Source organism: Haematobia irritans, chromosome 4 (assembly GCF_050003625.1).
Source record: "Haematobia irritans isolate KBUSLIRL chromosome 4, ASM5000362v1, whole genome shotgun sequence".
Taxonomy (NCBI): domain Eukaryota; kingdom Metazoa; phylum Arthropoda; class Insecta; order Diptera; family Muscidae; genus Haematobia; species Haematobia irritans.
The window spans coordinates 25193842-25217692 of NC_134400.1; the positions used below are offsets into that span (position 1 = coordinate 25193842).

A 23851-nucleotide genomic window follows, 5' to 3' on the forward strand; every position below is an offset into this window, starting at 1 on the left:
AATATGGAGCGATACTCACCATTTTCGGCACACTTCTTTATGGTCCTAAAATACCTCTAGATTTCCAATTTCAGACAAATTGGATAAAAAAAAAGGTTTCTATATGCCCAAGACGCCAATCGGGAGGTCGTTTTATATGGGGAACATACCAAAACATGGACCGATACTCACAATTTTTGGCACACGTATTTGTGGTCCTACAATACCTCTAGATTTCCAATTTCAGACAAATTGGATAAAAAAAAGGTTTCTATAAGCCCAAGACGCCAATCGGGAGGTCGTTTTATATGGGGAACATACCAAAACATGGACCGATACTCACAATTTTTGGCACACGTATTTGTGGTCCTACAATACCTCTAGATGTCCAATTTCCGGTAAATTGAATAAAAACTGCGATTTCTATAAGCCAAAGAAGTAAAATCGGGAGATGGGTCTTTATGGGGGCTATACCAAAATATGGAGCGATACTCACAATTTTTGGCACACGTATTTGTGGTCCTACAATACCTCTAGATTTCCATTTTCAGGTAAATTGAATAAAAACTGCGGTTTCTATAAGCCCAAGAAGTAAAATCGGGAGATCGGTCTATATGGGGGCTATGCCAAAACGTGGACCGATACTCACCATTTTTGGCACACCTCTTTACGGTCACAAAATACCTCCAGATTTCAAATTTCAGGCAAATTGGATAAAAACTACGGTTTCTATAAGCCCAAGACCCCAAATCGGGAGGTCGGTTTATATGGGGACTATATCAAAACCTGGACCGATACAGCCCATCTTCGAACTCGACCTGCCTGCGGACAAAAGACGAGTTTGTGCAAACTTTCAGCACGATTGCTTCATTATTGAAGACTGTAGCGTGATTACAACAGACAGACGGACATCGTTATATCGTCTTAGAATTTCTCCCTGATCAAGAATATATATACTTTATATAGTCGGAAATCGATATTTCGATGCGTTACAAACGGAATGACAAACTTATTATAACCCCGTCACCATTCTATGGTGGTGGGTATAAAAAACGTCCAAGGCTTCCAGACTACGAAAGGTATTAGCATCCACTAACTTCACTACGGGTTTCATTAAAACATCGAAGGGTCATTGGGCAACATCCAGTGAGGAGAGGCGGGAGACATAGACCTTATAATACATAGATGAGCCATGGGTGTCAAACTATGTTTGACAGTTCCGAAGATTAAGAATAAACGAGATAAATAAGAGCACGCTTACAAACTCTTTCGTTTTCCTTTTTATAATTTGCCAATTTTACGCAAAATTAGAACGTTAATGATGCAACAGAGGATTTATAAATAAATTAATATATTAAAAGTTCATATTTGAACAAAAAATTTTGACCAAAACCGCGAAAATACGAAATTTAATTTTGAGCAGCATTGCTCTTTACGAACAACACAAAAGCAAATGCACGAAAATTAATGTTTGGGACTGACTCTTTACGAAAAAAACAAAACGAAATGTCAGAAAATTAATTTTTGGAACTGACACATTTTTTTTAAGAGAATAGTGGATCATCTATGTATTATAAGGTCTATGGCTGGAGATACTAATGAGATTGCATTGTATGAACTAGTCAGCTCTCTCCCCATGGAATAATTCTATCACTCACCTCTGCTTGGAAATGTTTCTATAAACAACCTTATAGTTTTCTTAGAAAATGAACGGATAAAAGTGGTACCATACGCTGATGTCGTGGCTTCGGCAACGAGGGCAAATTTCTCATCTTCACTGATCACTGATAAATGGGCGACGGAGTATATTCTGGTGGTAAATCCAGCAAAGACAGAAATAGTCGTATACTGCAAAGACCACAAACTTCCCACGGTTAAACCCATCTACAATGGATTAAAATCCAGAGATTTTAATGGCAATTTTTTCCGTATTGGACATTTTGGAGAGTAAGGTTAGCTCTCAAGAATACGAATGTGTGAATCATCTCAAGACGGTGTTTCGCCGAAAAGTACTTGGGAGTAACCTTAGATAGGAAACTGAATTGAAAGAGCCACCTCAAAACGAGGTCTGAAAAAGCCCATAAATGTTGGGCACTGCGTAGAAGAGCGGTGTGCTAAAAATGTGTCCGGATCCCAAGGGGAAGCACTGTATATATGAGAGCGTAAGAAGGCCAATCGTATCATGCGCATCTATAATATGGAGAGGAAGTGCAACATAGATATTTTACAAGAGGTCCAACGGATATATCTTGTCATAACTGGGGCAATGAAGACCATCGCAGCCAGATCCTTGGAGACGATACTGGCGGTTTAGATCACAATCGAAGCCGCCATGACTGCGATGATATTGGAAGACGTTGAGAGATTGGACGAAAACACGAAACATAACAAATCATCAAAAGATAATAGGACAGACGGTGGGAGTAATGGCCGATTCATCAACAATCCATGATTGCATGCTTGAGGTTGCCATATCTGCCAGTTGGATGGTCCTGGGAGAAGGGGACAGAACCAGCGTTGCCAGAATTGTTTCACCAAAAACCGCTAGATTTGTCCAAAAAACTAGCCAAAAAAAGCTAAAAAATGTTAAAAAATAGCTAGAAAAAAAGCTAATTTTTTTTTGTATCAAAAGTCACATTTTTGATTGAAATTTAACAAACTTAATGGCTTTATTTCACTTAAAATGCATATTATTTTAATTGTATTCATTTTATTTTCATTTCTGTGAGACTGTAAGAAAATCTAAGTTATATTAGCTATGTTTGCGTATTCGATACATTTTGATTACTATCACAAATTTTTACTTGAAGTCCTTCGTTTATATTTCCTAGTAAAAACATTTTTCCCAGTAAACTTGCGATTATCAGCTAGTTAATCATCAACAAGTCCAATATGCGATATAAAGGGTGATACGGTCAAAATTTGGTCAAGGGAAAACGCGTGTAAATCGGTGAAATCGTTTATTTAAAAAATCAAATTAAATTTCTTTTTCAAGTTCAATTAGTATAAAATTCAGGAAAAATATTCAGTTAGGCTTTCGCTTTTCCAAATCCGAATTGCCGGGCCTCACGCTTGACACCTGCCATCAGATTTTGTACAGCCACCTTGTCCACCTTCTTCGCCGCAGAAAGCCAGTTTGCCTTGAACTGCTGCTCGCCTTAGCAGTTTTTTGGTCTTGTTTAGGTTCCGCTTGACAATATCCCAGTATTTCTCAATTGAGCGGAGCTCTGGCCTTTTTACCGTAATGGCAAGATGCCAAATCCGGCCAAAACAGTACGGAACAACCGTGTTTCTTCAGGAAAGGCAGCAGACGTTTATTCAAACACTCTTTCACGTAAATTTCTTGGTTGACAGTCCCGGAAGCTATGAAACTGCTGCTTTTCAAGCCACAGGTACAGATGGCTTGCCAAACCAGATATTTCTTTGCGAACTTTGACAGTTTTATGTGCTTGAAAATATCTGCTACCTTTCCCCTTCCTTTTGCCGTATAAAACTCCTGTCCCGGAAGCTGCTTGTAGTCGGCTTGGACGTAGGTTTCGTCGTCCATTACCACGCAGTCAAACTTCGTCAGCATCGTCGTGTACAGCCTCCGGGATCGCGCTTTGGCCGTCGTATTTTATTTATCATCGCGATTTGGAGTCACTACCTTCTTGTAAGTCGATAGTCCGGCTCGTTTTTTGGCTCGATGCACGGTTGTAGACGATACACCCAGCTTATTTGCGGCATCTCGGAGAGAGAGGGTAGGGTTTCGCTTGAAACTACCGGCAACTCTCTTTGTCGTCTCAGCGGCTTCCGGTTTTCGATTTCCCCCCGATCCAGACTTCCTGGCTGTCGACGAACGTTCCCCAAACACTTTAATTACATTTGTAACGGTTGATTTGGAAACTTTTAGCGATTTTGCCAGCTTTGCGTGCGAGTAGCTCGGATTTTCGCGATGCGCGAGCAAAATTTTGATACGCTGCTCTTCTTGCTTGGACGGCATTTTGACAACTGAAGAGTGAATTCCAAAATCAAAATAGGAGCAACATTCTACACAAACACACCTTCAAAATGAGGGGTGTTCAGGTTTTTTAAATGCAAAATTGAAAGAAATACGTCAAGTTTATATTGACCAAATTTTGACCGTATCACCCTTTATTGCACAATGTCACATAGAACTGCATTAGAAAATATCAATATATTTCGTTTTAACTGAATTAATGATAAAGTCGTGAACGTGTACACTTCTCCTAATATTACCCAAGAGAATAAACCCCATTCTAACTGTCTTGCAAGTTTATACTGAATAACTTTTATTCGAAAATTTCCCATACAAACCTATTGTTGTCCAATTTTCGTAAATGTAAATCCTTTCCATTAATAAATAGCAGATTTGTTTTGATCTTATCACTACGAATTTTTTATTGCATTTTTTTATGTTAAAAAAATAATACCACATTCAAAACTTTATTATTAATTTATTTATTATTATTATATAATTTCTATGTTCGGTTCCAAAGATTTTGTACACTAATGATTTTGGTATTGATTCCGAGTCAAATTTGAATTTATTCTTTTTTTTTCAGCTTTTTTTTCATGAGCTATCATGCTTTAAAAACGTGCTAACGACAACTTAAATTTCCATATTCAGACTCGACTTTAAGTAGAAATTATTCTATGTTACGTGTTTAAAATAAAATGTTAAAAAACCTCTTATATTTTTGAACGCTATTTTGGTTTGTGGTCAAGATACAAAAACTCCACATATTTAAAGCCTATTTCATGTTTCATGAAAAGATACCCATTTGTAAGTTGAATCACTTAACTATAAGGACAAAACGACTTTATCGGCTTTTGGACAAGGAAAACAGTTTATGTAAGAGAAATTCACCAATGATTTATAACCAAAATTCGCGTTCATATTTTAAGGACATGAAATCTTCGGCCTCACGAAAATATTTGTTCAGTGTACAAATCAATTCACATTTCACAATTCAGATAAAAACGAAGTCTTATCCATATTTCAATAGGAACATGTCGAAAATAAAAAAAGCCAAAAATAGCTAAAAGGGTCATGAAAAAAAGCCAGAAAAAAAGCTAAATGCATATTTTTCCCGCTAAACGTCTTCAAAAAAAGCCAAATCTAGCGGGAAAAAAGCTAAATTGGCAACGCTGGACAGAACAGATACTAGAGGGGCATAGCTGTTACACAGACAGGTTAGCTTAGGTATACTGGCAGCCCGATATTTCAGGCTCACACCATAGTAGTGAACTTCTCTCTCATCATTGAATGCTGTCCGATTCCATGTATAGCTCAATGACAAGGAGATCTCTTTTTATAGCCGAGTCCGAACGGCATTTCACAGTGCTATAAAACCACATTAGAGAAGCTTTGAAACACTCAGAAATGTCCCCGGCATTCACACAAAACTTTTTTTTCTGATTCATCACGAAATTAATTGATCCAATTAATTTTTTAATTGAAAGATTAATGGCCTGTTCCTGTATATCGAACGAAAGGTTTCTTTCGTATTCCAAACGAAAGAAAATTGATTTTTGTTCTTTTATTTCGAAAGGCAAGTCACTTCATATTTTGTTGTCGAGTAATAAACGAACATATACAATAAGTGTCAAGAAAAAAGTAAAAGCATTGTTAACATTTGAAAGAATTCTCAGGCCAAAAATTTAAAAATACTCATTTTTAATAATCAATGTACTCTCATACAAACGAATCGAACTTTCAAAAATAGAAAATCGAACTTTCAAAAATAGTTTTCGTTCGATATACAGGAACAGGGCATAATGCCCAGTTCGAAAGAAAGGCAGTCACTCGAATTCGAATGAATTTGAGTTTTTATATTTTTGAAAGTTCGATTCGTTTGTATGAGAGTACATTGATTATTAAAAATGAGTATTTTTAAATTTTTGGCCTGAGAATTCATTCAAATGTTAACAATGTTTTTACTTTTTTCTTGTTCGTTTATTGCTCGAAAACAAAATATGAAGTGACTTGCCTTTCGAAATAGAAGAACAAAAATCAATTTTCGTTCGTTTGGAATACGAAAGAAAGCTTTCGTTCGATATACAGGAACAGGCCATAATTAACAGCCAATTAAAAAATTAATTGATCCAATTAAAAAATTAATTGATACTATTAATTTGTGTGATTAATTTTTGTTTCAGTTAAAAAATTTGTTGAATCAATTAAATTTTTAATTGAATATTTTTTAAAACTCAATTAAGATTTTAATTGGAAAAATTTTCGTGAAATTTTTTTCTGTGTTACTGAGGGTGGGTAACCCACCGCTAAAAAAACTCTTTGGTGTTCGTTCGAAGCAGGGATTGAACCCACCACCGTTTGAATGCAAGGTGGGCATGCTAACATACTGAACTGGGCTTATATGTAGAGGACCCAGACATCGTGATCCTTTTCCGATTACCGGACCACAGCACAATCCTGCAGACAGAAATGTGTGCCATGAGGGAAGGTGTTAAAAGATTCGGGAAAGACTCGAGGCCACAAAAAGTGAATATTTTCACAGATTTCCGGAGGGCAATGAAAGCAATAGCAGATATTACGGTTCGATCGCGAACCGTATGAGATGGCAAAAGAATGATCAACGAATACTCGAAATATGAAGAGATCCCAATCATGTAGGTGTCGGCACATACCGGAATACTCGTAAGAGGAAACGTAAAGACAAATGAACCGGCGATAAGACCGAGGAACGTAGGGAAGTGAACAAAGGCAACGCGTACCAAGTTGGAATAATGGACACGGGCGTCACAATAAACGATGCGGATCAATGCAATGGCCCGCAACTCGACGAAAATACTATGCGGTGGCCCAGACAAGAAAGTGTCTACAGACTTACTCAAGAAGAATAAGGCGACAGATAGGACGGCTTCGGGAATAATGACCGGGACGAATAGAAGCAGGAGAGGAGGATGCATTAGGACATGTTTTGAGGATGATGAGACCTTGGAAAACTACCTTTGTCACCGCCCTGTCTTCATTCGGCAAACGGTTAACCCACTCGGTGAAGAGATGATTCGGGACCGGACCCAGATTGGAAACAAATTAGGGAACTTATTAGAGACACATGGACTAATAGAAGGTTAAAGCGCACAGCAAACCGAATACTGGCTTAGGTGTACCCCTTTTTCTGACCACAGCGATAGTGCTCGCACATCCTTTGTTGCAGTTGACTGCTGCATGCATTAAGGAATCTATTCCTGTCTTACTGAATGCGCCTGAGATACATAAGCACGCCATACGCTGAACTTTATTTAAACTTTTCGGCTTCTGAAGTGTCGGCCACCAGACCACATATAGCATTATAGGTCTAACCACAGACAATAAACAATTTTCGATGTTAGTTCTCATTTTTTTTTCCTTTTGCACGAGTACAAAGCTACCGTGTGTTTTCTCGCCAATTCTTCAATATTAAGCATTTAGTTCAGCTTCCTGTCCAAAATAATCCCAAGGTATTTTGCACACTCACCAAAGGGAATTTCGCGTTCTTAACCTAACATAGGTTAGGTTAGGTTAGGTTATGTGGCAGCCCGATGTATCAGGCTCACTTAGACTATTCAGTCCATTGTGATACCACAGTGGTGAACTTCTCTCTTATCACTGAGTGCTGCCCGATTCCATGTTAAGCTCAATGACAAGGGACCTCCTTTTTATAGCCGAGTCCGAACGGCGTTCCACATTCCAGTGAAACCACTTAGAGAAGCTTTGAAACCCTCAGAAATGTCACCAGCATTACTGAGGTGGGATAATCCACCGCTGAAAAACTTTTTGGTGTTCGGTCGTAGCAGGAATCGAACCCACGACCTTGTGTATGCAAGGCGGGCATGCTAACCACAAGGTCGTACCTAACATTCATTTGAAACCATTCTTGGTTGACGCGTGCTGAGTTCGATGGTGCCGAAACTTGTTGGAATATCAGCTGATATTGCAATTTGTATACCATCTTTAATGACAACCTTTGTTAATATTCCGAAGTTTTTTATACCCTCCACCATAGGATGGGGGTATATTAACTTTGTCAATCCGTTTGTTACACATCGAAATATTGCTCTAAGATCCCATAAAGTATATATATTCTGGGTCGTGGTGAAATTCTGAGTCGATCTGAGCATGTCCGTCCGTCCGTCTGTTGAAATCACGCTAACTTTCGAACCAAGCTATCGACTTGAAACTTTGCATAAGTAGTTGTTATTGATGTAGGTCGGATGGTATTGCAAATGGGCCATATCGGTCCACTTTTACGTATAGCCCCCATATAAACGGGCCCCCAAATTTGGCTTGCAGACCCTCTAAGAGAAGCAAATTTCATCCGATCCGGCTGAAATTTGGTACATGGTGTTAGTATATGGTCTCTAATAACTATGCATAAATTGGTCCACATCGGTCCACAATTATATATAGCCCCCATATAAACCGATCCCCAGATTTGACCTCCGGAGCCTCTTGGAGACCAAAATGCATCTGATTCAGTTGAAAGTTGGTACGTGATGTTAGTATATGGTATCCAACAACCATAATTATATATAGCCCCCTATAAACCCATCCCCAGATTTGACCTCCGGTGAATAAGCAAAATTCATCCGATCTGATTGAAATGTAGTACGTGTTATTAGTATATGGTCTCTAACAACCATGCAGGTATTGGTCCATATCAGTCCATAATTATATATAGCCCCCATATAAACCGATTCCGAGATTTGGTTTTGGACCCTCTTGGAGGAGTAAATTTCATCCGAGTCAGTTGAAATTTGGTATATTGTGCTAGTATATGACCGTTAACAGCCATGCCTAACTAGGTCCATACCGGTCTATAGTTGTATATAGCTCTCAGATAAATCGATCCCAATCACACAAAAATTGGTCCATATCGAGTTCATAATTGTAGCCCCCATATAAGCGACCCCCATATTTCAATTCTGGCTCTCCACGTACCACGCAAAAGTCCATATCGATTCGAAATTATTTGTAGACTTACCTCTACATAACATTTTTTGTCTAATATATACCACGTATGGACAAACTCACAGTTTAGAAAACGATGTTAAGAAGTGTTAAGATACCATGCCATCGGTAAATATTACCACAACGCAAGAAATTCGATTATGGATGACAGTCTTTCGCAGAAGTTTCTACGCAATCCATGGTGGAGGGTACATAAGATTCGGCCTGGCCGAACTTACGGCCGTATATAATTGTTTACAACTAAGAAATATAGACAATTTTGCTAAGCGACATCTTCAACCACCCCGCTATCATTCGATAGTAATTAAAATACATTTCATTTATCGCAATCAATTATGAAAGTATAAAGAAGCTCCTTGTTAATAGTAATCCTCTCATATTAGGTCCTTGAAATTTTTTTCTATTTGTTATTATTAGAATCAATAACTATTTAGAAATAAATAGTATTACTTTCTACTAGTTTCCGTGTACTACAATTGAACAAATCGCAAAAAAATCAGTAGAAAAAATCACTATACCCATCGCATGGCGTGGCACATGCCCTGGTACAAAGCCAAACCAAACAGAGCCACACTGTGTCACCGGGATATGGTGGAGGGGCTAATATGCACACAATATCAAATGACAACATGCAAAAATACACCTACAAAAATAATATGTAGATGTAATTTTGACAAAAATTTCTATAGAAATAAAATTTTGACAAATTTTTCTATAGATATAAAATTTTGACACAACTTTCTATAGAATACACATAAAATTTTGACAACATTTAAAAAAATAATAAAATTTTGAAAAAATTTTTTTTTATATTATAACTAAAATTTGGACAAAATATAGAAATAAAAATTTGACAAAATTTTCTATAGAAATAAAATTTTGACAAAATTTTCTATAGAAAAACAATTTTGACAAAATTTTCTATAGAAATAAAAATTTGACAATGGTTTCTATAGAAATAAAAAAATTGATAAAATTTTCTATAGAAAAAAATTTTGACAAAATTTTCTATAGAAATAACATTTTGACAAAATTTTCTATAGAAATAAAATTTTGACAAAATTTTCTATCGAAATAAAATTTTGACAAAATTTTCTATAGAAATAAAATTTTGACAAAATTTTCTATAGAAATAAAATTTTGACAAAATTTTCTATAGAAATAAAATTTTGAAAAAATTTTCTATAGAAATAAAATTTTGACAACATTTTTTATAGAAATAAAATTTTGACAAAATTTTCTATAGAAATACAATTTTGACAAAATTTTCTATAGAAATACAATTTTGACAAAATTTTCTATATAAATAAAATTTTTACAAAATTTTCTATAGAAATTAAATTTTGATAAAATTTTCTATAGAAATAAAATTTTGATAAAATTTTCTATAGAAATAAAATTTTGACAAAATTTTCTATAGAAATACAATTTTGACAAAAATTTTCTATAGAAATAAAATTTTGACAAAATTTTCTATAGAGATAAAATTTTGAGAAAATTTTCTTTAGACATAAAATTTTGACAAATTTTTCTATAGAAGTAAAATTTTGATAAAATTTTGACAAATTTTTCTATAGAATTAAAATTTTGATAAAATTCGCTATATACATAAAATTTTTAGAAAATTTTAGAAATAAAATCTTGACAAAAGTTTTTATAGAAATAAAATTTTGACAACATTTTCTATAAAAATAAATTTTTGGATCGATTGGCAACCGTGGTCACGAAGCATTGTTATCAGGCAATCGTAGACCTCATGCATTGATATTTTAACTAAAGACAGTAAAATGAACTCCTTCCTACATGCTTGCAGTGTAGTGGTAAAGAAGTTCCTTGTATTTATGAATGAATAAAGAAAAAAATTGGGAAAATTTTCGATATAAAAAAAAGAAATTTTTGACAAAATGTTCTATATAGAAATAAAATTTTCTATAGAAATAAAATTTTGACAAAATTTTCTATAGAAATAAAATTTTGACAAAATTTTCTATAGAAATAAAATTTTGACAAAATTTTCTATAGAAATAAAATTTTGACAAAATTTTCTATAGAAATAAAATTTTGACAAAATTTTCTATAGAAATAAAATTTTGACAAAATTTTCTATAGAAATAAAATTTTGACAAAATTTTCTATAGGAATAAAATTTTGACAAAATTTTTTATAGAAATAAAATTTTGACAAAGTTTTCTATAGAAATAAAATTTTGACAAAGTTTTCTATAGAAATAAAATTTTGACAAAATTTCCTATAGACATAAAATTTTGACAAAATTTTCTATAGAAATAAAATTTTGACAAAATTTTCTATAGAAATAAAATTTTGACAAAATTTTTTATAGGAATAAAATTTTGACAAAATTTTTTATAGGAATAAAATTTCAACAAAACTTTCTATAGAAATAATTTTTTTGCAAAATTGTTTGAAATAGAAATTTTCCTATAGAAAAAACATTTTCGTAAAAAAGATTAAACCTCAAAAAAATCCCCACAAAAATCCCCAAATTTATGGAAATTCCCAGCCAAATTCCCAAGCCCCAACTCAAAAATGTCGTCGCCATTCACGAAAAAATATCCCCAATTTAGGGAAAAATCCCCTATACTGAAAACACTGCTCAGAAAATCTATAGAATGTCGACTCTCCCTCAATTGAGTCACAATAACAACACATGTCACACACACACACACCTCTACTGATCCGATATTGTGGGGAGCTTATATTTATTCTTTGCTATTAGAGTCTTAGAATAGAAAAACCTATTGATTTTAGTCTATTACTTGGGAAGAATAAAAAACACAACAACAAGGAAAGCCTGGCAAAAGGGTTTTGTAAAGGAAACCTATTGGGTACGTGGCTAGTAAAACACGTAAATTTCACTATGAATGAAAATATTGGCTGATGAGATGGTGTTTTATTTTTGTTATCGAGTACTCGATTGTGGCATCCAATGTGCCTTCAGTTGAATATGATGGTCTGTATTGAATTTCATATTTAATACGTTGCGTCTTTCATTCTCCTTGTTTTCTATATAATGCAGCCCCCATTGTTTCTATTATTCTCAGCAAAAAGAAGTGAAAGTTGTTACACAAACATTAATTTACAAGCACATTCATACCCAGCAAAAAAAGCGCCACCAAACAAGTAATGAAAATGTTCTTTTTGGATCCGGAAGTGGTGCAAAATTAACGCAGAAGCGATGAATTTAACATGGGCTTGTCATAGGATGGAAGTCCTTCATTTCAACAGCCGGTGCACTGAATTTGCATTACTTCTTTAGGTGTGATCCGAATTCAATGTTTTGTATGTAAATTAAAAAAATTCTGTAATATTTTCTTAAATAAATATTTTTTTATAATTTTTTATGCGTTCTAACGCTTGTCTGAAACGTTTGATCTCAAATATTTTCAAAATTCACAATTTTTTCAGATTGGATTTAGCATTTTTTTTAAATTTAAATAATTTGTACCAATTTATGAATTCTTACTCTGTTTTTAACCAATTTGAAACAAAAAAGCTAAAATTACCCATTAAAATATGAAAAAAGAATGTTATAAAAAATTGAATGAAAAGAACTTCCTGTGTAGTTAAAATAAAGAACATCATTGGGAGTACATCTTCTGGAAGTGCTTTTAAAGTTGTGCCTTTGGAAGAACTTCCAAATTTTTTTGCTGGGTAGATGCTCTATATGAATTTTCTTAAGAAAAAGTCTTAAAAAATTAAACTTATTTTTTTTTTAATTCCCTCCATTGGCAGGATGGCTTTATTTCTACAGAAAATTTTGTCCAAATTTTATTTCTGTAGATAATTGTGTCAACATTTTGTTTTTATCGAAATTGTGTTCAAAATTTTATTTCTATAGAAAATTTTGTCAATTTTTTTTTTATAGAAAATATTGTAATTTTTTTTTTTTACAGAAAACTTTGTAATAATTTTATTTCTATAGAAAATTTTATTTCTATAGGAAATTTAGCCAAAATTTTATTTCTATAGGAAATTTTGTCAAAATATTATTTCTAAAGGAAATTTTGTCACAATTTTATTTATATATGAAATTTTGGCCAAAATTTATTTTTATAGAAAATTTTGTCCAAATTGTATTTCTATAGAAAATGTTGTACCACTTTTATTTCAGTAGATATTCTGCCCAAATTTTATTTCTATAGAAAATTTTGTCAAAATTTTATTTCTATAGAAAATTTAGTCAAAATTTTATTTCTATAGAAAATTTAGTCATAATTTTATTTCTATAGAAAATTTAGTCATAATTTTATTTCTATAGAAAGTTTTATCAACATTTTATTTTTATAGAAAATTTTGTTAAAATTTTATTTCTATAGAAAATTTTGTCAACATTTTATTTCTATAGAAAATTTAGTCAAAATTTTATTTCTACAGAAAATTTTGTCAAAATTTTATTTCTATAGAAAATTTAGTCATAATTTTATTTCTATAGAAAGTTTTGTCAACATTTTATTTTTATAGAAAATTTTGTTAAAATTTTATTTCTATAGAAACTTTTGTCAACATTTATTTCTATAGAACATTTTGTCAAACATTTATTTCTACAGAAAATTTTGTCAAAATTTAATTTCTATAGAAAGTTTTGTCCAAATTTTATTTCTATAGAAAATGTTGTCAAAATTTTATTTTTATAGAAAATTTTGACAAAATATTATTTCTATAGAAAATTTTGTCAACATTTTATTTCTATACACACAAAAAAAAAATTTTCTGATTCAATCACCAAATTAATTGATCCAATTAAATTTTTACTTGAAATGTCTTCAATCACGAAAATGATAGTATCAATCACAGTTTTATTTGGGCATAGAAAAAATTCTTGATTAAAAAATTAATTGATTTTTTTTAGCAAATTTCAATTAATTTTTTAATTGATTCAATCAAAATTTTAATTGATGTTGATTGCAAAACTCAATTAATTTATGACTTAAAAAAAGTAACTATTTTTAATTACTTTCTGAATTGGCTTAGAGTTTTTATATGGATTAACAAATGGTTGTTTGAAATACATTTTTAATTAAAAATTAAAAAAATCAGCACTTTTTTTAACTGAATTAGTCTTCCGAATTTGATTAAAAAGTTATTTGTATCAATTAATTTTTTAATTAAAAATTTTAAAATTTTCAATCATTGACTTAATTAACTTAATGTTTCTATCATGATTAAAAAGTTAATTGTATCAATTAATTTATTAATTGAAAAAAATTTCAACATGAATTAACTTTTTAATTGGAAATATTTTGGTGATATTTTTTTCTGTGTACAAACTTGTGTCAAAAATTTATTTCTATAGAAAATTTTTTAAAGGTTTTACTTTTATAGAAAATTTTGTCAAACTCTTTTTTCTACAGAAAACTTGGTAATAATTTTATTTCTATAGAAAATTTTGTCAAAATTTCATTTTTACAGAATATTTTGTCAAAATTTTATTTCTGTAGAAAATTTTGTCAAAAATTTATTTCTATAGAAAATTTTGTAAAAATTGTATTTTTATAGAAAATTTTGACAAAATATTATTTCTATAGAAAATTTTGTCAACATTTTATTTCTATAGAAAATTTTGTCAAAATTTTATTTCCATTGAAAATTGTGTCAAAATTGTATTTCTTTGGAAAATTTTATACAAATTTTATTTTTATAGAAAATTTTGTCAAAATATTATTTCTATAGAAAATTTTGTCAACATTTTATTTCTATAGAAAATTTTGTCAAAATTTTGTTTTTATAGAAAATTGTGTCAAAATTGTATTTCTATGGAAAATTTTATTCAAATTTTGTGTCTATAGAAAATTTAGTCAAAATTTTATTTCTATAGAAAATTTTGTCAAAATTTTATTTTTATAGAAAATTTTGTCAAAAAATTATTTCTATAGAAAATTTTGTCAAAATTTTATTTCTATAGAAAATTTTGTCAAAATTTTATTTCTATAGAAAATGTTGTCAAAATATTATTTCTATAGAAAATTTTGTCAACATTTTATTTCTATAGAAAATTTTGTCAAAATTTTATTTCTGCAGAAAATTTTGTCAAAATTTTATTTCTATAGAAAGTTTTGTACAAATTTTATTTTTATAGCAAATTTTTACAAAATTTTATTTCCATAGAAAATTATGTCAAAATTGTATTTCTATGGAAAATTTTATTCAAATTTTATTTTTATAAAAAATTTGGTCAAAATTTTATTTCTATACTAAAATTTGTGTAGTACCTTTTAGTTGGAGAGGAATTAAGTAAGGAAATAACATGGTTGTCACAAACATGTTTTATATGCCCCGTCAAAAAAAAAATCCATTTTGCTCTTGAAACATATTTGGGTTGTCCATATTCTTCTCTGTGTGCAGGAAGAACTTCCTATTTAGTTTGTTGATTGTTTATTGGTATTTTGTTATATGAATTTAATTTGAAATAGTTTAATTTTGTTAATCCGTATCCTTCGTATTAAACATTTTCTTAGATGAAAAGTTGTTTTATTATTCGATATTTTCAAACTTACCTGAGTCTTTACCTCCTTTAACACATATACCAAACCCATGATCTATATGTTGATCACGGGACATGGTTACAGTACGTGTGGTTAATTCATGAATATTTGTCATACTGCGATCTCGTTCTCTTTCTCGGTATATCTGAAGAAAACAAAAAACAAACAAGGAAAATTACATTTTGTATTAGAATTGATTCAAAAAAGTGTTTCTCATTGTCATTGACTCAGTTAACTAAAAATATTTATACAAAAAAATAATAATTAATAAATTAAGCTTTTTTTGTGAACAATTTGTCGTTTGATTGAACTACTTGCAGACCCCAATAGTTGACAACACTGGTGATAAAACTTAGTTTCTGAGTAAAGGGTACAGTTATCAAAATAAGACCTAGCTTTTGCAGAGCAGGAAGATGACTCCACATTTTGCGCTAAAGATATATCTGGCGAACTCTGCGACCGAAGAGACCTCCATTACAATTATAGCAATCACCTCTTCGTTCACCGAGTTCGCCAGACATATCTGTAACGTCACCTGATTTAATAAGCGGCATATCCTGGCAAGACATCATTTCACTGGGATCAGACCACCTCTCCATAATTCCCAACAACTCACTCGACGATGGACCTTCATCATCCAAAAGAAAACCAACTGGGATCACTTTCCCATCCGTTTCCCATGTTCATGTTGCCCACTTGCTTCATGGCCACTGGTGGAATTCCCCAGGCAAAGGTGATGGGGCACGTAGACGAGCGTGATGACCGCCGTCTTGCTAACCCTGCTGATCCAAGAATCAGGGAACTAAATTTAGAGATTTGTAAGATAGTGGACGATCACAAGCGGAACACATGCCAAGACACTTGCAGCACTACTGCACCCCAGTCTTGTGGAGAGTTTTCCAGCTGCCAACCATCATAAAGTGCTTATCGAAGGTATTCGATGCTGTCAGCCATGCCAGACTATTCTAGGACATCGAGAGCACGTCCCTACAAGCAGGAATCAACTGTTGGGTCACTAATTATCCGTGCATGTGCCAGTCGTGTTTGGAATTTAGAAATAAAAAGTCGAGACCCCGTAGAGTGAAACATATCATCTCCCGAAGGTGAGGTGATATCTCCGGCATTGTTCGACCTCTACTTATCCTCTGTTCCACGCCTGCTTATGGAGTTGGGATTGTATCATATGTGGACGACAGTACATTCATGTCATCCGGGCCCATTGTTGATGAATATACAATCGATGAAACATCTACCTTGCTGATCTTACCAGTTATTTCACTGCTAGAAATTTGAGGAAACTATGGAAATATAGACTCTCCCCCAAAGATGAATACCTATATCGCATGAATACCTCAACGACCAATGTAGCGGACGAAAGAGGCCCTAGTGATATGGCAGTCAGTACTTCGGAAAGCAGCATTATGCATGAATTAAATTAATGAAATGCTTAGCGTATCGAAGAAACCGGAAGACGGCAGAGAAAGAAAGAGAAACCAACATACCGAAGAGGATCCATCAGGATCTTACCCTAGATACCACAACTTTGCAAACTCCCAACAACAAAAAAAAGTCCAGCCGAGACAACATTTTATTCAAAACTATATCAGATCCGCCAAACTCAGCAACGAAAAACTCTCTTTCCCAAAAGATTTTCAGCATTTATTCAAAGCATTGAAGCGTATAGCCTCCTCCAAACTGGATAACTCCATTTCCAACAGATCTGAAATTGGACATAGTCCAAAATTGGTTTTGGACAACTTTAACACTCACCTGATGCGTTGTTGATGGTGGACTGCTGGCGGGACTACGACGACCGGTGCGATCTCTTGTACCATTACTATAATGATAGCTGCTAGTAGGAACTGAAGACGATTGGGTAGCGCCAAACATGCGCAGTACCTGCTCCGGTGATATGGGCCGTTTCTTATTGCCATTGGCCATGGCCGAAGCGGAATTCATTGCATGTCTTGCAGCAGTTGAGGTAGGCAATGTCCCACTCATACTGTTCAAATAGTTCGAAGGTGATGATGAGGACAAATATGCAGAACCACGGCCCGGCAATGAACCACCCTTGGTGGCCACACCCGCCGAATTATAATAATAGTGTGGCGAATGAGGTCGTTCAATGATCGTATACGATGTTCCGGGCGGTGAATAATATAAACCTGAACGTCCTGTGCCTGCACCAACTGCTGCCGCTGATGATGGGCCGGTGCGCAATGAACTCGTACTATTGCCTATGCGTGAATTAACTGCGTAACTATTGGGTAGATCGGTTAGGCCGGTTGGCGGTGTGGTCATACCATATGCAGCTGCAATATCTTCAGCTTCGTAACTGCTTGTGGGCGGTGCAGCACGCAGGTGATGGGCTGTGAGACCGGCTGATCCACCAGTTGGTACACTGGATGACGATTGGGTGGATGTTTGCAATATGCTAGGATGCAGTGATGAACTGTGGGCCGCAGGTGGTGGTACATGGTAATAGCCACGCGAACTCCATCGCGTAGGTCCAAGATCGCATAATTCGGCATAGTCGTTGCCAGCAGCGCTCATTGTCGGGTGGTCGCCGTCGTATGGTACACCACCCCCAAGGCGCATTACAAGTCAGGCTGAAATGAAATGAAAACAATGAAAAAAAATTAGATTGTGTTTTTATAATCGTATTCAACATTTTGAATATACTAGAAATTGACTATAAGTTAAATTAAGACTTAGGGGTGACGCAGAGACAGAACAAAATACATACATATAGGCAAAGAAAAAATTACTATCCAGTTGAAGTAAGAGCAAGGGAGATAAGACATAAACAATAATGAGATGATGAGACATAAACAATAATCCCTAAGGATTATTTTTGATGTCTCAAAGGATACCAAATAGTTGTACAAAAACTCAGCACGAGAGGTCCGGTGTACAAGATGGACGAGAATGATTTGCGAAACATAGTGCAAACTTTATTGCCAAGACATGAGGTCAGAGATGACGAGAACAAGACAGAAGCCCTCACAAACATCCCTGAACGTCTAATGTTGACAGAACATCAGCACGGTTTCCGCCCGGGCAGGAGTACGACCACTGCGCTTGCAGTGGACCATACCACCATCTTAAGAGATGGTTGGCGAACTACATGGTTGGCAGACAGTCCTATGTGGAATTCAGAAGCAAAAGATCGCCTAGGAGAAAAGACAAGGAGGTGTACTGTCCCCCCCTCCTTTTTAAGTTTTACGTGGCTGGAGCTTCCCTCCCACCTTCAGATGTTCGGCTGATCACCTCTGCACTTAGAGACTTCTTTGTCGACAGGAATCTTAAACTTTCTGCCCCTAAATCGACGGCGATCATTTTCACATAGCGGACCAAGGAAGTGAACCTGGAACTCGATACCCACTTCGTGGCCAGAGTATCCCCACATGTAAGAAACCCAAGGTTCTTGGTGTGACCTTTCCTGTTCCTCTTTGGTAAACATGCGGAAATGGTAGCTAAAAACGTTTGGAGTAAAAACCGATTATGCAGCCCCCATTTGGACTCCAAGTATTAGTGATATCCAATGGAGAAATCGTCAAAAGGTGCGGTTTACCACTGGATGTCACTCTAAAACACCAGAGCAGCATCTTCAACATGAGTTCAAAATGGTATCGGTGGGGCAACACTGCCACCACCAAAACCATGCCACATGCAGGAGAATACCAACCGAAAGATGACGGCTTGAGGGCGGCACACACCGCAGCAGTTCAGAAGTCCATAGATTCCTACCAGTGCAGCGTTGTACTGGAGGAAGACTTCAACCTATTAGTGACGATAAGAGACGGCTTCATAGAGAGACCAGGTCGGTGCTATCTCAGCTAAGATCGGGTACTTAATAGTTTCCCTCCAGGTGCTTAAATAGGTACCTCTCCCTTCTGAGCCCGGCAATTGAAGATGTTTTCCCGAATTTTGGACAATCGCGTCACATCATGGGGCATCTCTTCGTGTATCCTGCAAAGCCAACAGATCACGGAGAAAGCTGCTACGATAATGTCACGACTAGGTTTAGAAGGCTGATTGGGAACATATGAAGCTCTTTTCTAAGCAGAAGAAGGACACTCGTGGAGATGACTAACAGTAGACTCTTCTCTGAAAGCGAGGTCTGGGCGTCTACCCCACAAAGACAGACTAGAACGAAAAACTGTTTTCAGTGCGGAGAACGGTTGATCTGAGAATAACTTCCACATACCGCCCTGTGTCCGAATGAACCTTCACGCGATTGGGCAGCAAACGGATTTTGAGGCGTAACAGTCTTGATACCGAACATCCTACAAGAGACCAGAGATAAATGGCAGGTACGATGGAGGAACGGGGCAAAGGGCAAATGGACATACCGATATACAATTAGGGCGAGAGAGAAGATATGGGTAAGTGATATATACTCAGATGCTTTCTGGTCACGGGTAATCCCAATAAGGCACTCAATCAAGTACTTGGGACTAAGACTGGACTCTAAACCAGTGTACGAAAACAAACGAAACGATTGAGGTACGTATCGTTTAAAGTCACAAACTTCTCAATTTTCGTCAATCGTTTTGTACGCAGACAAAAACAAAACAACAAACATTTCAGAAACAAAAGAGACGAAACGAAAAGATTGCTTTTATGCTCTTCGGATTTGCGGCGCCAAGTTTTTCGTTCGGTAACGAAATGGGAATAAAACCTTTGCAAACGTTTGCTGAGTGAAGCGATGATAAAAATGTTAAAAACAATCTTATTTACCAACATAAAAGGTGCTATTGTTCCAAGAATAAATTGAATAAATAATGCAAAACAAAAATTAATAACATTCAAGTTTTTTCTTCTTGCAACGACTTAATGGAACGTTTGCATTCAATGTGTACTGCTTTGTTTTCTATATTGTACTAAGCACCGCAGTACTTTTCAGTTTAGGTTTGGTTTCCACTCACGAACAAAAACAATACAAACCGAAAGGCAAATGCCGTTATCTTGGGTTTTCGTTTCGTTTTGGATATGTGGATTGTACGAAACGAAACAATTGGAAACGTTTTGTTTTGTTTGTTTTCGTACGCTGCTCTAAACTAACGTACTCCAAGCAGGTAGAGTACGCAGCGGAAAATGCTGCTATGATAACGTCGCGACTGGATTGAGTAGACTGATGGGAAACATAGGAGACCCTCTTCCAAGCAGAAGGTTAGCAGCCCGATGTATCAGGCTCACTTAGACTATTCAGTCCATTGTGATACCACATTGGTGAACTTCTCCATTATCACTGAGTGCTGCCCGATTCCATGTTAAGCTCAATGACAAGGGACCTCCTTTTTATAGCCGAGTCCGAACGACGTTCCACATTGCAATGAAACCACTTAGAGATGCTTTGAAACCCTCAGTAATGTCACCAGCATTACTGAGGTGGGATAATCCACCGCTAAAAAACTTTTTGGTGTTCGGTCGAAGCAGGAATCGAACCCACGACCTTGTGTATGCAAGGCGGGCATGCTAACCATTGCACCACGGTGGCTCCAAGAAGGATACCCATGAAGATGAATAATTGTAGACTCCTCTCTGGAAGCGGGATCCTGGCTTCAATCCTTCAGAGACGAACTAGAGGAAAAAAACTACTATCAGTACCCCAGCAAAAAATGGTGCACTATTTCAGAAGTATTGTAAGGGAGAGAGGTAGTACCAACTGCTTACAAAACAACCGAATCAGCGCTGATGTTTCTGGGCGATGTCCCGATTTAGAGCAGCTTCTACAGAGCGCTGATATAATTGCTAATAAAAATAGAAATATTGCTCAGAAGTGATATATAATCTTGAGTATAGCATTGTTGGCGTGAAAGAAAACAGCACTACCTTTCATGCATCTATACTGCATGGATTGGTTGCAATAACGTAAACGAATTATCCTAAACTAGTTTGATTACTCGTTTACGTTATTGCCACCGATTCGTGCAGTGTGGATGCACTGCCTACTTTATTGTATACCAAAAAGCGCAACTAAACTCTTACTGCTGAAGTATTTTTTGCTAGGACAGAGAATGGCAGCTCTGAGAATCACTTCAGACTACCACACAGTATGAGGGGAAGCTGCGTTAGGAATATCAGGGACAATACCAAAAGATCTCCATGCGATTGAGCAGCAAAAAACAACAAAGTGCAACAGACTTGATACCGAACATCCAATAAGAGACCAGAGATGGTAGGCACTATGGAGAAACGAGACAAATGGCAGATGGACACACCGACATACAATAAGGGGGAGAGAAGATATGGGGAAGTGACATATACTCAGATGCTTTCTGGTCACGGATACTTCCGAAAGTAGCTGCACCGTATGGAGAAATGCAGCTCAGTAAACTGCATTTACGAAGACGAATACGTCACGAATGATGTCGATGCTATAGGCATCCCAGTTATTCTTCGCAGGAAAAAAGTTGACATGAGTAATGTAAACTTTAGTCTGGATGCGGACTAAACGAAAACGGCCACGTACCATGTGGGGTCCTCCTCGAAAGAGGTTCCCACGTGGAAATCATACCCCGAGGGAAGATGGATGTGTTTTCAGCCGGTATCGTCGATTTGGATGGTGGACACATTGTCAGGTCCATAAAGCATTTCCCACCCTAAACTGCAAAAAATTAAATTAAATGACGCAAATCTTTCTCTTCTTCTCTTGTTTTCAATTTATAGAATTTCCATTCTGAAATGTAAAAAAATATTCCTTTAATTAAATTATCGATTGAAATTGTTTGTATCCTGGCATTTGATGTTCTGGGTTTAATTATTTCCTATTTCTCTCTCTCCCTCTGAGCAGATAGCAAAGCAGGCTCTTTTTATACGAGAATATTTCCAAGATTTAAGTATTTCTATGACATTTCTTCAATTGAGGCTTTTGTGGCCAGAGTCCTTTTTATTAAGGTGAATATGTGGTTTTGAGTTTTGACCTCAGAAGCAGTAACAGCTTCTGTTATGAACACCATCATCGTCATGGTAACAATGAAAGCAACATATGCTGTAAAAAGGCAGAGAATTTCTAGGGTGTTTTTTTCTGTTCACTGGCTTCTCCTTTGTTTCAGTGCACAACACAAAAGGTCATTTCATTTGAATGTGTTTTTTTTTGTGGATGGCATTTTTTGCATCCTTAAAGGGATTCCTTTTGGCATTTACATATATTACAGGGTCGTTGTTAACAATAAAACTACATAGGAAACAAGTATATACGGCCGTAAGTTCGGCCAGGCCGAATCTTATGTACCCTCCACCATGGATTGCGTAGAAACTTCTACGAAAGACTGTCATCCACAATCGAATTACTTGGGTTGTGGAATCTTAAAACTTCCTAACATCGTTTTCTAAATTGTGAGTTAGTCCATACGTGGTATATATTAGACAAAACAAGTATATACGGCCGTAAGTTCGGCCAGGCCGAAGCTTATGTACCCTCCATCAAGGATAGCGTAGAAACTTCTTCTAAACACTGCCATCCACAATCGAATTATTTAAGTTGCGGTAACGTTTGCCGATGGCAAGGTATCTTAAAACCTCCTAATACCATCTTCTAAATTGTATGTAAGTCCATACGTGGTATATATTAAATCAAAAAAGATCGATCCAATACGTATATAATTCAGTTTGACAAAGTAGACAAAAAATTTTGACAAAATTTTCTACAGAAATAAAAATTTTGACAAAATTTTCTATAGAAAGAAAATTTTGACAAAAACTTTTACAGAAATAAAATTTTAACAAAATTTTCTATAGAAATAAACTTTTGACAAAATATTCTATAGAAATAAAATCTTGGTAGATTATTTTTGGCTCGAGTGGCAACCATGATTATGAACCGAATAAAATTTGAACAAAATTTTCTATAGAAATAAAATTTTGACAAAATTTTCTATAGAAATAAAATTTTGACAATGATGAAAATTTTATTATGAAACGAAAAAAATTTTAACAAAATGTTCTCTAGAAATAAAATTTTGACAAAATTTTCTATAGAAATAAAATTTTGACAAAATTTTCTATATAAATAAAATTTTGGTAGATTATTTTTGGCCCTAATGGCAACCATGATTATGAACCGATATGGACCAATTTTTGTGTGATTGGACCAATTTTGGTATGGTTGTTAGCGACCATATACTAACACCACGTTCCTAATTTGAACCGGATCGGATGAATTTTGCTCCTCCAAGAGGCTCCGGAGGTCAAATCTGGAGAACGTTTTATATTGGGGCTATATATAATTATGGACCGATATGAACCAATTCTGGCACGGTTGTTAAAGATCATATACTAACACCATGTTCAAAATTACAACCGGATTGGATGAAATTTGCTTCTCTTGGAGACTTCGCAAGCCAAATCTGGGGATCGGCTTATATGGGGGCTATATATAATTATG

At 35.0% G+C, this 23851-nt stretch overlaps 1 protein-coding gene across 7 annotated transcripts in view; it reads right to left on the reverse strand.

Annotated features, from left to right (window-relative positions):
- The window catches only part of dysc (whirlin protein dyschronic), a 245466-nt gene that overhangs the window by 55953 nt on the left and 165662 nt on the right, over positions 1 to 23851 (reverse strand). For all 7 annotated transcript variants that reach the window (XM_075304893.1, XM_075304895.1, XM_075304894.1 and 4 more), the window contains exons 3-4: positions 17230 to 18068; positions 15472 to 15604 (exon numbers count right to left, since the gene is read on the reverse strand). In XM_075304893.1, the coding sequence (XP_075161008.1) occupies positions 15472 to 15604; positions 17230 to 18057 (961 nt within the window). In that variant the 5' untranslated portion in view covers positions 18058 to 18068. The remainder of the gene's footprint in view (positions 1 to 15471; positions 15605 to 17229; positions 18069 to 23851) is intronic.